The sequence below is a fragment of the Notechis scutatus genome, chromosome 1, assembly GCF_049901735.1.
Source record: "Notechis scutatus isolate UNSWTSFEM ecotype Mainland chromosome 1, rNotScu1.2, whole genome shotgun sequence".
Taxonomy (NCBI): Eukaryota; Metazoa; Chordata; class Lepidosauria; order Squamata; family Elapidae; genus Notechis; species Notechis scutatus.
The window spans coordinates 56338615-56352188 of NC_142009.1; the positions used below are offsets into that span (position 1 = coordinate 56338615).

Below are 13574 nucleotides of genomic sequence, written 5' to 3' on the forward strand. Positions count from 1 at the left end.
TGGCAGGCCATCAAACTATTATATTCAATTTCTGAAACCACAAACAATGTAGAATTTATCAGGATGACTCTCAACAGAAAATATCACAAGCTGCCTTAAAATCTTAAAAGGAATCATTAAATCTTACCATTCTGTTGCAATGTTACAAGCTTTAACTTTATTTAACTCTTCCTGAATGGCTTGCTTGGCTCGTATTTCTGCATCAAGGGCTGACTGTAGCTCTAACCTTGCAGACATATCTAGTTTTGCAAAGCGACGCATCTTCCAAGGCATGTCCTTCAAAGAAAATGTTTTTAAATATTATTAGCTAATATGTCTTCTAATGATACTTTAATATTTAAAACTCTAACAAAAATTATAGTATCTCTTTTAGTAGATATTGGGGTGGATCCAGAGCTGTCATTTTTTGATATGATACTTATCGTTTATATAATGGACCAAAATCCAGTGGAAGGAAAGGGAGGTTGAAGGTGGAAGTTTGTTGGCTTTGCTATTTGGCCACTTCTCTTCCATGACTCTGGAGGATCTTTGAGCTTTTTGGAGCTTTCCAAGAAGGATGTAAGGAAAAGGAGCCAACAATTTCCCACTCCACTTTAATCAGTGAAAGCATGATCTTTTTTAGTCTAAGTAATAAAATTATGGTTTCACTGGCAAGAAACTTAGGCTAATATAGTCTCCCTATTGACATATAAATGTAATAAATAGCAATAGCACTTAGACTTATATACCGTTTTATAGTGCTTTACAGCCCTTTCAAAGCGGTTTACAGAGTCAGCATATTGCCCCCAACAATTTGGGTCCTCATTTTACCCACCTCAGAAGGATGGAGGGCTGAGTCAACCTTGAGCCTGGTGGGATTTGAACTGCCAAATTGTAGGCAGCTGGCTGCAGAAGTAGCTTGCAGTACTGCACTCTAACCACTGCGCCACAGAGGCTCCTTATAATATTAAATAATAATATAATAAAAAATAAAAAGTATTTTTTATTTAAATATTTTTGCCAAAGACTACATTAAGCATTAAAAGACTTGTTTACGGAAAGAAAAAAAATCATTTTTTGAGAAAAATATTATTCTGTCACTCTTATCCTCTCACACAAATTTATTTCATAATTATTTCATAATTATTCTCTGGTGCAGTGGCCCCGAACCTTTTGGGCTCTTGGGTTTTATGGAGATAATTTTTTCCATGGACTGGAGGGGGTGTGGTTTCGTGTGCTGCCAGCATCCTGTGGTTGGGGTCTTTGCTTATTTGTGCAGCCTGGTTTCTGGCAAGCTGTGGACCCGTGTCAGTCCTTGGACTGGGGGTTGGGGACCCTTGATCTAATAGATTTTTTTAAAATGTAATGAATTATGTACTTGTTCTACAGATGCAGCTAAGGGCATATTATAATTGCATGAATTAAAAAAAGAACCAAAGAGAAAACCTAATAGAACTGTAAAGGTAGTTTACATAGTTTACATAGGTTTTTTTCCATGTTGTTTTCCATGTATAGTTCCTATGAAGTTTACAAATAAAAGGATACAATTTTAATAACAACACCACCACCACAAATAGTGACACAAGCAAGTGGAGTTCTCTTATAGGTGTGTTTGTTTAAAAAATTGGGAGAAAGAATTTAAAGAAAAATCTAAACTATGTATTTACGAATATTTTCATGCTATACTTTGTCATAATTTACAATGATATAGACATTCAGTTATTTTTCTGAATTAGAAAACTACGTAGTGAATAAGAAGTTAAGTGCCTGGATATAAGTGCCTACCGTGTTTCTCCAACAATACGACCTCCTCCAGCAGCAATTCCTCGCCACCAGCTGCTCCTAATGGGCGATCATGGCAGAGCGCGGAGAGCTCCCTACTCCTGCCAAGCACCTTTGCGGCAGACCCAAGACCTTTAGCACCCGCCGCTGTTGATTTCCCTTCTGCCCATGCCGCCGCGCTTTGGAGCTGCCACTTCCACGTTTGGAGCACCACTGCTGTTTGGAGCACCGCTGCCGTTTGGAGCTGCCGCTTCTGCATTTGGAGCTACCACTGCATTTGGAGCTGCCGCTTCCACGTTTGGAGCGCTGCCGCTGTTTGGAGCACTGCTGCTGTTTGGAGCTGCCGCTTCCGCATTTGGAACCCCACCGCTGTTTGGAGCACTGCCGCTGTTTGGAGTTGCCATGTCTGCATTTGGAGCTGCCGCCGCATTTGGAGCTGCCGCTTCCGCGTTTGGAGCACTGCCGCTGCTTGGAGCACCACCGCCATTTGGAGCGCCACCACCGCTCCAAACACGGCGGCAGCTCCAAACGCGGAAGTGGCAGCTCCAAACATGACGGCGGTGCTCCAAATGGCGGCGGCACTCCAAATGGCAGCGGCACTCCAAACATGGCGGCGGAATGGGCAGAAGGGAAAGCAACAGCGGCGGGTATCAAAGGTCTTGTGTCTGCAGCAAAGGTGTTTGGTGGGAGTAGGGAGCTCTCTGCGCTTCGCCATGATCACCTGTTAGGAGCAGCTGGTGGCAAGGCTGCCTGCAGGGCGCTCTAGATGAGGATGCAAGGGGGGGAATTAAGTCACCCCTGAAAAGACGGCCTAGCCATTTTTTCAGGGCTCAAAAAAATATAAGACCCGGCCTTATTTTATGAGAAACACAGTAGTTATAAACTGGTACAACAGTTGATACAGCTTACAGTAAGCATTTATTTGATAGCATAGCAAATTATTAGAACCAGAATCATGTAGAAAATCCAAAGCTTACTGTTGCCCTTGCACCCAAGCTGGAGCTCTTCAACGCTTCTAGTTCTTCGGTCATTTTGGAAGCTAACGCTTGAAGATAACCTCGGGCGTCTTTTTCATCACTCACCCTGAGTAAAATATGAACAGATTAAAAACTTTAGAAAAGCTAAGGGCTGTATTTGGACATAATTACATTGGAAAGTAAAATAAAAAAGTTGAGGAAAGCAAAGCAGCAGTGAAAACTTAACACAATTAAACATGTTTATGAAACTATTCCCTATTAACTGAATCTCAAGGTATGACATTACTTTGGGAGTGGAAAAGTAACAATTCCAAGTTGAGATCAATGCCTGTTCACTACGTACCAGCAATACGAAACTGATTTGAAATTGTATTTTATCACAGAAGGAATGTTCAACATAATCCTGATGCAGGCATTCTGCAGGTGCACTAAGTGCAGAAAATTATCACTACTACATGGTTCTTACTGCCACAATATACATTTGAACTTGGTCTAGTAAACCAAGAATGGCATTCTAGCGGACGTCATTTGGGGCGACCCTATCAAGCAACTACTTTGGAATTCTAGATCTTAAGTATTTCTTCACAGAATTGCCAAGCAGTCTGCTGGGAAACTCTCCAAACACCTGTTGAAAACCAATGAAATCCATAAAATAGCTAAGGCAGACCACTATAGTGGATGTGCCCATATTATGGAGCTAAGGAATAGCTGCAAAATTCAGACTACTCAGATAGAGATAGAGGGTGACTTGTAACCAGCAAATGAATATGATAACGTAAATTAGAAATGGAATTATCCTAACTTGCAAGATAGTAATTTTATATAGAATCTGATCATCAATAAAATTCCATATGGAGTTCTGCAAACAGATGTCTAGAATCACAGCCAAGATAATAAATACATTCCCTTGAACAGATGTAACTGCACCAACGTACATATGTACATCTTTATCCTTAATCAAGGACACATTTTTCTCTGCATAGATGCATTATTCATTTTTCAATTTAATTCTGAAACAATCTTAATTGTGATTTTATTCCATATTACAACTAAATCAATTGCTCAGAATTACTGTATGATAGCCAATTAACACTCATCTTTATGTAAGATATACACATATTGAGTAACTTGGTAAAGAATCACAAATTTTTAAAATTGTGATTAAATTGTGAAATAGCATAATTGTTTTATGTAAAGCCCTTTTGGTTTAGGAATCTTGGCTCAATATAACCATTGGATTGCTTCTACTAGTTTTCAGTAGCTGATCTCATTATTTCTAAATAAAGACAGATACATTCAAAAATATATGTAAATATATGTGACATAACTTTTGACATTAGGGGAAAATATGCATCTTTATAATGATAATTTCTCACTATTCTATAATAGAATTGCATCAATTTGATTCTAACCATAGCATAAGACAAAATATATTATGACTTTACTATGGCTTATATATTTTTAATATGAAAGGGTTTTTTTTTCTCTGTTCTTTACTTATTTTATGACTACTACATTGGAATAAAAATACTTTAATTTAATGAAAAAGTCAAAGCAACACTGGAGTTGTGATCATAATGAAGTTACCAATTTAGAGGGAAATCATTATAGCAACAATGATTGACAATATGGGTCCATTGGATGTAGATTTGTCCTGCAGGAACCAGAGCATGGCATATTAGAATTAAAATGAGATTTTGTTTTGGAAGAGGCAAAAATATTATGAATTAAATATGCAAATGTTCTTAGTAGCAGATCAGATCATGCTCCCCACCCCTATTTCTGGTTATTTGCAATAGTAAAATATATTAAAAAGTGGAGAAGGTTCAGAATAACTTAAATATTAGGAAGGCTGAACATAGGAGAAAAATAAGGTTGCTCACACTGAATGAAGATTTATATAAGTAAATTTAAGGTTTAAGAATAAGGCAGAATCCCCAGGGAAAATTAAAAGCTTAATGGTTTATTTGAAGAGTCCAAAGGAACTATATTATATGCAGGAATGCTATTAAATGCAGATATCAAGTAAATGCATCTTTTCCATCCAATCCAAAGCAATGTTTGTATTAACCCCAGAACAATAGCACCAAGTAATATAAATTGGCATATAAAAAGAATAATTAAAAATAGTTGGGGCAAGTTGTTGTCTTTTTAGGGAAATACGTGATGAAGGCAATATTGCTATTTACTACTGTTACTAGTACAAGAAAAGAACAATCAGAACCTTGGGTTCAATATACCAGTGCCTCTCCTTCTCTCCCTCTTCATGTCCTTCTGAGTCTGCTGCTAGCATGTAATCATTCTTTGCTGCATAGTTAATGTCTGATTAGTTAGCTGGGGAAGAATTAATGTTGGGACTCTCTGAGAGACTTAAACTGACAGTGTGAAGCTATTCAATAGTTTGGTCCCTTGTGATCAAAGAAAAATCCACATGTGAGAAATGGAACATTCCAAAATCCAAGACTGTCTCTCCTCCGTTCTGGAATGTCTGTTGTTTTGAGGAAACAATTTTATGTTCTGAGTTCTGAAACCCATTATCCTTTTCTCCTGAATAATTTTAATAATCAAGGAGTATCTATTATATTTCAATTTTCTTTTTTAGAAAGCAGATGTATCTTTATCAATAAGATTATGTTTCCAATGAATGAATGAGACTGAGTAAAATATAGATTTACTGCCAATGTTATATATCAATGTTATATTTTTTTCTTGAAACCAAAACTTAATTTATAGCAAAGGACAAAAAAAAATTCAAATTATGTAGCTTTTTTTTTGCTTTGCTTATAAGTCAGGCTGTAAAAATAAACATGCATCATGGTCTTAGGTTTAAATTATGTCAGTTCACAAATGTAAGTAACCTACTTGGACCACTCCAAGTTTTTCAGAATGATACAAATTGTCCTGCCATATAAAAGAGAGAGAAAGAGAGAGAACTATTTCTATATAAGGATAGCAAAGTTACATTACAAATAAAAATGCAGATGAGCTAAATGCTTCTCGAAAAGACCTCTGTTTATCTATTTTTAATAAAAAATAAATTACACAGCTGCTATGAAAGCAAGCAAGATGAAAATATGTTAGGTTGATAAATGTTAAGTGACTTGTGGAAAAGATTGTTAAAATTAGACCTAAATATAAAAAAATGGAACAACAGATTACAGCAAAAGTATTTTTCCATGAACAATTCTGAATTCATCCCTGGTTTTCACTCTTAGCTTTGTCACTCAGAGAGATGTCTATTTGATATAAGCATTTTTAGTGGAAAATCAGTTTGCATTCAATGCTGTTAGTTTCTTTTTAAGGAAAGTGCCAAGGGTATCTACTATGTTTCATCACTTAAAATATTTTAAAATTAGGGACAATAATAGGTCAAGGTTTCATCACTTAAAATATTTTAAAATTAGGGACAATAATAGGTCAAGGTTTTTAACTACTCTTGTTCTATTATATATTCATTCATGAAACTAATACAAGTAATGAAATATAAGCAAGTGAGATTAATTCTCTTAGGTATGACTTATGACTTACTGAAAGGTCAAGAACTTTGTCAAACATGATTTTGCTCTTTTAAGTGGAGTTGGGATTATCAGAAGGGTCAAAATAGATGACAAAACTGCAAAATTATTTTTGTTATAGAAAAATAATGTACCTTACAGCAGGAGTCACAAACAGAAAAATAACCTTACCACTGGATGATCTCAGTAATCTGGGCTTCCCAGTGTGCCACAGATTCTTTTTTGTCAGCAAGATCTCTCATCTCTTCTTCAAGTTGTCGATTACTCATACTTAGCCTTTCATACATTGCTGTAAGCTAAATATATATTTAAAGAATATTATAATCACAATTATGATTCCGCAATAGTGATTTGAAAGTGCTTTCTTCTGAGCTTATCAAAGATTTAATGAGGCACTGATTACATTCACATATGTATTGCCCCAGGAGGTTTCTTACATGTTACATATGTTTATTATGTAGTCTCTTATTTTTCAGGTGTCTTTCTGTGAAATTTTTCAGTGTCATTACTGATATACTGTCTGTAAAAATAAAAACATAAAAACATTTAGGCAAATGCTGAATATCTTTTTATTACTTCAGCAAGAACAGGTTTCAACTCATCCAATAAGACTAAGTGGTTTGGGATTTTAGGACTATCTGGAACTGGCAATTTTCCATCTTTAATTTTGGTTAGGTAAGCAAAACTAGTACATCACTTGAGCGTCTTTTTGGATTCATGGCACCTATTTGAGGAGCAGATGGTAGATGTGGCTAGGAGAGCATTTGTACAACCTTCTGGTGTGCACCATTTGTGACCTTTCTTGGAGCAAGAGGCACTGAATACCAAAACTCATGTTTTGGTTATCTCTTAAGTTGATTACTTAAATGTGTTCTACATGCTGCTGTCCTTGAAAAACATGTGAAAATTACAAAAAGTTCAGAATGTAGTGGCTCATCTTACTACATTACTTCTTTGCTTCATTGACCTCCAGTTTACTTCTGGATAGATTAAAGGTGTTGGTTGTTATTTATAAAGTCTTTTCTCCAACTGACTCTACTAATCGCATCAAATCTGGCAGAAGGTCCCATTGAGTAGAAAATGTCATCCAGTGAGACCCAAAAAGTGTGCTTTTCTTGTCACAGCACCTGTCCCTGGGAACACTGTACTGTCCAAGATCAACCCAAACATGCTGGCCTTTTGGTAAACTCTTAAGAGCTGTTTGTTTTTCTGGACATATGTATCAGGAGAGTAGGTGAGCCTATGTTTCTTGGTGGCATTGTTTCTTTGCCAGCTATTTTATATTTTTGTCTTATTTTTTTAAATTTTTGTTAGCTACCCAGATTTGTGCTGAGCAAGACTGATGACAATACACATTAATCTAAACAAATAAATACATTCTATTATCAACTTTACCTAATTTTGTTCAATACATTAATGTATATAGGTATTAAATAACATATCACTCACCTTGTCAAGCTCACTGGAAAGCTTCTTGTTCTCATCAGTCATCAGAATCTTCTCCCGTTCATATTTATGTTTGAATTCTGTTTCAAACTCCTCCCTTTCATTTTGGCTATGGTAAAATGTGCAACATAGTTATCATATATAAAGTATAATTTCCTCATATATATTTCATTACAACTTAAAACATACATAAAAATATTAAGATCCCACAGTAACCAAGACCAAAAAGAATATAATAATCCATACAATATGCTCTAAAATAACACTATATAATATTAGAATTTAAGTTAGCAGATGTTTGTGGTTCCAATTTATAAATTCCTTAAACATATGGATTGTTTGAAATATGCATCATTATAACCAAAGTATGTCTAGGTTTCATTGAATAAAGGCCTTTAATTTCAGAGAGAATTATATTGCATGGATATTCTGGATGACATTCCTTCAGCTTCATTATTATAGTCTATGAATTTAAACAATCACAGTTCAGAGTAAATGTTCTGATTCAATATGCTTACTCATTTTTATAACACTGCGTTTCCAAAATCCCAGTCAGTACAAAAGAAACAATTGCCATATATGGTTTCAAAAGCTGAAAAGCTCTATGCATAGAGATTTCCATTAGGTTAATAAAGTTGATTTAATTATAACAAAATTCCTGAAACATCCAAATGCTCATTTATAATTAAGAAATCTTTTTTAATATGAACATTCCTAATTTTCAGCATAAGTAACATTTTATAGGCCATGAAAAAGCTTAAAAGTGAGAGGGACAGACAATTTTTCTAAGAAATGTGAACATATCACATTCCTATTTCAACTAAATAACTGTATGTTGAGGGAGAAGAAACATATCTCATAAAATCTTGTAAAACAGTCTCCAAACTGTTTTGTATTAAACAACCTGCATAAATAATGTTAATTTTGCAATTTATAAAATGAAATGAGAATGTCTTTCCCCTGCTTCTAAATTTTTTTATGGGATGATTCGAAGATCCTTTTGAAGAGAGAGAAATCAGTGACGCACAATATAGTGGGAAGACAGTGGGATCCAAGTCACTTTTCTTTTTAATGCACTTTAACTATATTGTTGGCAATATACAAAAATGAAAAATTACAGAAGCTATTTCACTTAGGGAAAACTGTCCTTTTTGCATTTTTTTCATATCGTAACGTGATATTTGAAAAGGTTAACTATACGATAGATTGCATTTCCTTATCACAAAAACAGCTTCAGATCACTACTTGTTTCCAATCTTTACCTGACAGAATTCGCTTTGTTTTATTGGGGAAAAATGAATCACATATATCAAATGTTTATGAATAAAAAATGTTCTTATATGTTTCAAGCTGAACTGATAACTTCCTCTACAGTCCAAAAAGTAACTCCACTGGGCACCTGAACTTGAGATACAATAATACTTATAACTGGGATCAAGCTATAATTGTGCCTTTCTGGCTGGATTTTTAATGGAACAAAATTTATTTGATTGTTTAGTCTGAACTTGTCTTGTGATTACACTCCATAAAACAAAGTAAAAAAAACCCCAAATGTCATATTTCTATGGATGAACACAACCCAAAAAATTACTAAGGTTGTGGCAAATAAAGTAGACATCATTTTCTTGCAATTTTGGGTATCTATCTATTATAATTTTATTGAAGTTGAAAGTATATTACAGTCTTATAATGACAACCATGAATCCTTAAAAAACCTTCATAAGTATTATATTAAAATAGCATAAACAGAATGAAATTCTGCTATAATAAATAGGCCTCAGTTCAATACATGAAACACAGATGAAATGTTGTGGATTTCCCTTCCCACACCATGGTTAAACTGTTTAACCCTATGGTTAAACGAGACAAAAAAAATCCCTGCCTCTAGTCCCTACCTATTATATAGCTATTACTAGCTATAAATGTGTTATATTAGTTATAATTTTATATATTTTTGCTTAGCAAGAACTGAAGGTACCAGGGAAAGATACCTGAGAAAATAAGATTGTTTAATCTATCATGCTTAAACAATCTCTATAATTATGCTTGTCTCTAGGACAGAATTTATAATTGTTCTCCAAAGATACTCCGAAATGTTTATCAGTTTAACTATGAGAATAAAATGTAGAGAAAGGGAACAAAATACCCTGCCTTCAAATTATTTTTTTTCAACCAGTCTCTGAAATACAACACGGCATATCTGAACCAGTTCTGAATTGGCATGTTGCTAGGCATCATTTGAAACAATACACTTCATTCCAACAGGGTTGCATATTAATAACTGCTGTTCAAACTCTGAATCTGTAATCCAACACCATCCACTCCTCTCTTCAACTAACAGATTCCATGCATATGATGAACATTCTGGGGGAAAGCCAACAAAGATTAAAGCATTAACTCTCAGGGGAATGGATAATGGGTCACACAGCTATGCCTCAGACTGGGGTTTAAGGCTAACTTCTCAGACAACAAACAGTTCACCGTTCCTTAAATTAAGCATATGATTACATCTTTATTTTGATATATGTGTTTAGCACAGATTTTTTAGAAGTATTTTTAAAATTCTTTTATTTTACAATATATAAAAGATGCGATGTGAAACTTTACGTAAATAACTCTGATGACAGATTTAGAGATCTGATGTTGAATGCTTCAATTGAAGCTACAGGACAGTAGAAAGAAATGCAACTGAATAGTACAAGGGGAAAATCTGAATTCAAAATTATTTGGTGGTTCAAATATAATAGAAGAAAATTAATTTTAGACACCACATAGATATGTTTTCAAGCTTCAACCCTGACAACATTTTCTTCTATATTTCAGCACCTTTGGTCTAAAAATAGCGGAAGATGTAAATCAAAAAGCAAATGTGGTACATATCTTTTTGAGTAGTCATTTTTCAAAAACTGTTTTTACAATAGAATGCTGTCTTGATCGTTCTTTAATAGCCATTAAAATCTTTCATTTTGCCTATTTTCTAACAAACTAAACAGTCTTCTCCTTACAGCATTTTTGCTAGATATTTTAAAAATATCTCTCAAAGCAAAGCCTTCTTTGATATATCTTGATATCAGTATAACTACAGAAAAAACAACTGAAGAAAGATAAAGGTAAAATAATATGTATTGCAAGAACATTATCGAGATTGAGATATAAACTTCACCTACTATTCATTTATTTATAAATTCATTTATAAATTTATTAAATTCAGTATTTAATTGAAATACTATTCATTTCAATTAAAACTGTATGTCAGAAGTGATACTTGATGCTTATTTCTCACAAATTATCTGTTTTGGTCACTTTATCAAGTGTGTTTCCTGACTATTTTAAAATAACATCCTTTCAACTCTATAGAATCCAAGGCATTTCTTTTCTAAATAAATATAAAACTATCAATTATAAAATTATAACTCTGATAAACAGAATATGAAATATTTACAAGGAACAGAATTTGGCTAGCACCAACCATTCAAGTATTCAACGAATTGATTTATTAAGAACTAGGTACTGTATAATACAATTATCCTGCACAGCTGAAATCCAGGACAATTGATAACTGTAAATTAGCAGTCATGATCCAATAGCATCCCATGGTATCACAATAGTAAGTTATAGATAGATCCACTGGGTGTAAAACTTCTATACTAAAGTCATGCTTTGTTGCAAAGAACCCTATCTTGAGTACTATGTCTAAAAATGTACAATACATTCTAGGAAGGATTCAGAAAAACTAGAGCAGTTATTGAGAAGTATAATGAGTGCTATTTCATCTTGAACAAAAATTATTGAGATTGGATTCAATTATCTCAAAGGATGTTGCACACAAAATCAAAAGCAAATCTCTATTCTACAAGGTATAAATTAATTATAGGAGCAGAGATACTAGTTCAAATAGTAGGAAAGTATATTCTGTCGATAAGACTAATTCAGCAGTGGAACCAAATTCTACCTTTCTGGATGTGTTCATGTGAAGGTCAGACAGTTGGCTCTAGGAATTGTTTAATACAGATTCCTCCATAAAGAAGGTCCTAAACTTTCCCTTCTAATTCTATAATCTAAATATGCTTTACATAATAAAGCACATTTTGTGGCCCAAGTCCTGTTTCTTTGAATAGATACCATCAATCAAAAATATATTTACTCATCCTATTTTAATGAAATCTACTACAAAAGAAAGTGCTATATTTACATGTATAAAAACAACATTCAAATAATCAGGACAAATTTTGTTTTTTCTAGAAAAATAATTAGCAGAATGGACTTCTGCTCAGAATGTTCCAGTTGAGCAAAAAAGAGGAGAATCTGATAAAGCGCTATATGTGATATGGGTCCAGGGTATTTGAGGAGCTGCCTCACCCCAATGGGACTAGCCCACCCCACTTGCTCCAGTAGAAGGGCCATGCTGCAGACCCTATCTCAGGAATTTCAGTGGGTGAGGACAAGGAGAAGAGCCTTTTCCGCTGTGGCCATGGCCCTGTGGATTAATCTACTACCAGAAGTGAGAACTGCTCCCACTCTCTTGGTCTTCTGGAAGCGTATAAACAGTTGGTTTTACCAATTGGCTTGAGACCCTGAGGGGGCACATACCACCAGAGGTAGTTGATGGGATAAGCAGAAGTTCTCATCCCTGTGCCACCCATCTCCTTGATTCTAGGTTTTTATATGGTTTTTTAATTTTTGTTTTTGTATTTATTTTTCTACTGTTCGTTAGCCACCCAGAGTTGCCTTATCAATGATATGGATAAGTAAATAATCATAGTTGCCCACTGTATTCTGCCAGTGCCATCTGCTCACATCATCACTTTCACTCAGTTGACTGGAGCATGCACGTGTGCAGGAGAATTTTATCATAACCTACCATGGATAGAGACAACCTTTATTTATAAAAACACACTCTGAATTCAACCAAAATCAGAGGCAGATACATACAAACTATATGGACAGTGAATGAAATATATATGTAAACCCCTGTTTCAAGGTAATTTACTATCATTGTGCATTATTTTTCATCTTCATCTTTTAGGTAAAGTAGTTTGAAAGAGGCTATGTAAAGATATAACTTATTGTATATAGTTGCAAAGATCCAACACATTTAAGATACAATCGTTACATATATCCTGCCAGGTCATACTGAATCTAATGAATCTTTTTATTCATTTTCTAATAATTTTGTTTCAAAGGATAAAACACATTAATTTGTTACTTTAGGCTAAAATATTATTTGGGTATCCACATATAAATATCTGCAGCTGTATCAACTTTTTTGAAATCATAAAAATATCCAAGTACAGAAGAATTGTACATGAACGTCATACCTTTCTCTTCTTGTCTTTTCTAATTTGTCTTTCAATACCAGAATTTCTTTTTTGAGAGCAAGTTGTTGGATCTCTGCATCACGCAATTCCTTCTTCAGATTTTTTAATTCATTAGAATGTATTACTTCTCGTTTAGACAGTTCTTCTTCATAAAAAACTATTTTCTTTTCCAAGTCAGCTTTTAATTTTGTTATTTCCTGCTGATGTTCTGAGCTGCTCACCCCTGGAGACCAACCAATTTGTTTCTGCTAAAAAAGGGGACATTTCAGAATTAGTTTTTATGATCTGGAAAATTCTGACATATGGTATAAAATAGGAATAATTCATCCTAGAAGGTGAAAAAATGAAAACGAAATTGGTTGACACTGATTTTAAAATAAAATGTAATAAACTGCATTTCCCTGGATTGCTGTAGTTTCTCAACTGAGTTTCCTCTTTGATAAATGCATAACAAATCATAATTTAATTATCCATTCTTCCAGCATTAACAATAGAAAACAGACCACTGCAAAGTAGTTCCTATTATAGGATTCCAATAGATGCACAGAAATACATTT

At 34.2% G+C, this 13574-nt stretch overlaps 1 protein-coding gene across 10 annotated transcripts in view; it reads right to left on the reverse strand.

The window, feature by feature from the left end:
• The window catches only part of CDC42BPA (CDC42 binding protein kinase alpha), a 154388-nt gene that overhangs the window by 43554 nt on the left and 97260 nt on the right, over positions 1-13574 (reverse strand). For 7 of the 10 annotated variants that reach the window (XM_087964930.1, XM_087964905.1, XM_087964925.1 and 4 more), the window contains 5 exons: positions 13018-13265; positions 7703-7808; positions 6425-6549; positions 2739-2844; positions 128-276 (listed from right to left, as the gene is read on the reverse strand). In XM_087964930.1, the coding sequence (XP_087821056.1) occupies positions 128-276; positions 2739-2844; positions 6425-6549; positions 7703-7808; positions 13018-13265 (734 nt within the window). The remainder of the gene's footprint in view (positions 1-127; positions 277-2738; positions 2845-6424; positions 6550-7702; positions 7809-13017; positions 13266-13574) is intronic. The other 3 variants (XM_087964912.1, XM_087964927.1, XM_087964893.1) reach the window with 1 other exon arrangement.